At 28.2% G+C, this 3,817-nt stretch overlaps 1 protein-coding gene across 1 annotated transcript in view; it reads right to left on the reverse strand.

The window, feature by feature from the left end:
• Nucleotides 1-3,817, reverse strand: part of Cyp4aa1 (Probable cytochrome P450 4aa1) — a 4,912-nt gene extending 1,095 nt beyond the window's left edge. The window contains exons 1-4 of the mRNA XM_018538243.1: nt 3,670-3,817; nt 2,765-3,142; nt 1,902-1,959; nt 1,234-1,769 (exon numbers count right to left, since the gene is read on the reverse strand). Of these exons, the coding sequence (XP_018393745.1) occupies nt 1,234-1,769; nt 1,902-1,959; nt 2,765-3,142; nt 3,670-3,817 (1,120 nt within the window). The remainder of the gene's footprint in view (nt 1-1,233; nt 1,770-1,901; nt 1,960-2,764; nt 3,143-3,669) is intronic.

Here is a 3,817-nt window from a genome sequence, read left to right on the forward strand (position 1 = left end):
CTCTCTCTCTCTCTCTCTCTCTCTCTCTCTCTCTCTCTCTCTCTCTCTCTCTCTCACATAATATTCATTATGTGAATATAATATACACTATTGAATATTTTACATATTTTAATTAAAATATAATTGTAAATAAATTAAAATAAACTGTAAAAGTAAATTATATATTTGCAGATCTCTCTCTCGTAAAATGATATTATCGTAGAAAAAAATTCTGACAACTACAAATTAAACTGTCCACATTAAAAAAAATTTTATACAATTTATGAATTATATGTAATAAGATTGCGTTAACTTTTCCTTATTTGTAAATAATTATAAATTAAATAAAAAGGTTAAATATATAACTTTATTTATTTTACACATTTTTTTATCTATTGCGACTTGCGTCTAAGTTCTGGTAACATCTTAATAAGATTTACGAGCTAATTAATAATGATTTTACTGAAATTAATAAAAGTAAATTAAATAATTTAAATTTGACATCTCTAATTGTGCCATCTAATATTTATATATATCCAAAATAATATTTAATAATTATTTTTTATTAACAACATTTATAGTAATTGAAAGAAGTCAAAATGTCTATTCATTGTTTATTATTATATTCATTGTTCAAATTTTAGCAATAAATAGCCTTTTATTATTAAGTTTGATTTTTATAAATATTAATAAAAAGGGCAATGAACCAAGGTAAATTACAAATACAAATACAATAATAATACATATAAAATAGTTAAAAATTAAAAATTAAAATAAAGGTTAACCGGACGTTTCGACTCAGTTCGAGTCATCTTCAAACAGATTATTCATCGTTATATCCAATCCGCGTATATTAAAAACAGAGTAAATAAGTGACTCTTAAAATAAAAATAAATATTAATAAAAAGTGCAATGAGCCAAGGTAAATTACAAATACAAAAACAACAATACATATAAAACAGTTTAAAATTAAAAATTAAAATAAAGGTTGACCGGACGTTTCGACTAAGTTCGAGTCATCTCCAAGCAGATTATTCATCGCTATATTTAGCCCGCGTATATTAAAAACAAAGTAAATAAGTGGCTCTTAAAATAAAAATAAGTATTAATAAAAAGGGCAACGAGCCAAGGTAATAAATTACAAATACAAAAACAATAATACATATATATAACAGTTAAAAATTAAAAATTAAAATAAAGGTTAACCGGTTTTGATTTTTATCATAACAGTTTTTCTCTCTAAAAGAATTTTACCTAGTTTTACATCCTCTCCGAGTGTTCTAGCGACAAGTGGCACGCTAGGATACAACCTCAAGGATTCCTTAATACACATGTCTAAACATTTCATCCTCTTAAGATCCTGCATAGTTGGCGATCTTTTGTCATCATCGCTAAAAATCTCATGCAATTCCGCGACACATCTCTCCTGCCATTTCGAATTATTCGCCAGAAGGAAAAGCGTAATCGCGGTGGCAGTGCCGACCGAATCTTGGCCGGCTAGCATAAAAGTGCAACATTCCTCGATGATATCCCGCTCAGTAAATTCGGGATTCCTTTCATTAATCTCAACCATATACTCAAGTAGAGATGTTCTTCTAATCGTGCTGTCATCGGCGATAAGAGAATCATTTTTTTTCAAAAATTCACGTTTCTCCTTCATTTTTCTAAGACAAAAATTGAATATGTTTCTCCGCTGTTGTTCCTCTGATTTTCCAGCTGCTGTCAATTGGTAAATCCAGTCGATTAGCAACCACGGTCGTGCAAGTCTATATACCATCATAACTTGGCCCCTAATAATTTATCAGAATAATTTTTGAAACATATAGAATACGATAACTTTTAAAGAATAATTTTCATTTTTTAAATATTTTGGATTTTAATATGATTTGCTAATTAAATAAACGTTGAGAGATTGCACTCACTTTCTGAATGGATCGTCATCGTTTCTTCTTTGATTTGTCGGCGTACCTAGAACCGTCTCTGAAAAATAAGCATTATGTCAGATCACTAATATTTGGTGTAAGTACCACCGCCTTTGAAATGTTGAAACGTATAATAATTGAAGATGGGACTTTGAAGTACGTGTCTGTTTTAAGACATATTAGCGGTGCGAAAATACTGAAAATCAACAAAGGCACATAGTATTACTGTTTCGATAAGTCTCAATATGGATTCTCATGCTAATTAGCATGTACGTGTCGTGTTTATGAAAAAGTAAAATATTTTGGCATACGTGATCATTCGCAAGAAGCATTAATTTTTACAAACAAATGCTATAATTGGTAGAATACCATCAATATGTTCTATTTCATTGTATGACGAATTCGTCTTTATTATTATGTAGAAAGAAGCATATAATCCCGATTTGTGCTATCACATACTTATTATTATTATTATTATTGTTACTTATTATTATCTTTATTTATGTTTACATTTCATAAAACTAAAAATAATTTTAGCAAGACTCTTTTGACCTGCTTTTGTAAATTAATAAGTCCAATATTGTTTTTATCGAAATCAGAAAAAAGAAAATTAGAATAAAAAATGAAAAGAATTAATTTTAATTTCATATCTCTATGAAATGTGTGTATCAACAATAAACAAATTTTCGTAAAAGAATCTTTTTATTTTTTAATGTTATATTTGCTTAAATTAAGCATGTCTTCGATAGCTTTGATCGCGTTAGATCAAACGAGGATGATATTCTTGGATAATGAAGTTTTCTCTTCGTCACCATTAAAATCTATATTATCTTAAGCACAAGCGATTAATTTATATTACGTACCGTGCAATATGTCGTAAACCGAATTATTGATAAATACGGTGATATTTATATCTTTCCCATTCTTCTCAAGTAACTTGTCGACTAGGCGATCGGCATACTCGCTGAATATTCCGACGAATTTCTCGAGCACGTGACGATGAAAGGCTGGTTGTAAAAGCCTTCGATGTACTTTCCATTGCTCGACGTTTTGCGTAATCAGACCCTTGCCCAAAAAATTATCGAACAGCTTGTAAAAGAATATTTTCTGTGTGTGCTTCACGTTGTTAAGTACTACTTGGATGTCCTCCGGCTCGACGATCATAATGTATGGCAGAAACGTCACCCAGAGCCGGAAAATACGACCGTAATCCTGTATCTCGTTTGTCATCCTTTGAATCACTAGAAAATCAAAATCCTTTTATATGTACACATTTATATCGTTTTAAATATATAAAAATAATATTTTATTAATTGTAATATTTTATTTAATAATAATATTTTATTTACAGGCTGTTATAACTTTTGTGGTAAAATAATATAAAACTTGGACTTGGTTGTTTTCAATATCATTAATATATAATATATTTTTATTTTTTTTTGTATTTTCTCACTAAAACGAGAAATTTTCGCATTAGTGGTATAAGGTTTCATTATTATTTAATTATATGATTATTAATTTTTAAAATAGACATATTATATATAATTTTTATTTTATTAAAATCTTTGTAAGACCGTTTTATTTTATTATTCTTTAACTCTTATATACCCTATATTTATATATTTTGTATTTTGTATTAATTAAGAGTCCTGTATTATCTCATCTATTTTTTATATATTTTTGTAAAATTTGAATGATTGCGGTTTTTGATAATTTGCAACTAATTAACATAATATACAATTTCAATTAATAACATTGAATTACTCACAATTTCCTTCGAGAATGGCATTAACATTGCCAAGAATGGGCACTGTCTTCGGTCCATCGAGGGTGAAGATAAATCTGAGGATTCTGACGTAATTCTTCAATGCGTATATAACGTAGATAATAGCTAAAAAGGCAAGATAAGTCCACAT

This window comes from Cyphomyrmex costatus, unplaced genomic scaffold, assembly GCF_001594065.2.
Source record: "Cyphomyrmex costatus isolate MS0001 unplaced genomic scaffold, Ccosl1.0 scaffold193, whole genome shotgun sequence".
Classification (NCBI taxonomy): Eukaryota; Metazoa; Arthropoda; class Insecta; order Hymenoptera; family Formicidae; genus Cyphomyrmex; species Cyphomyrmex costatus.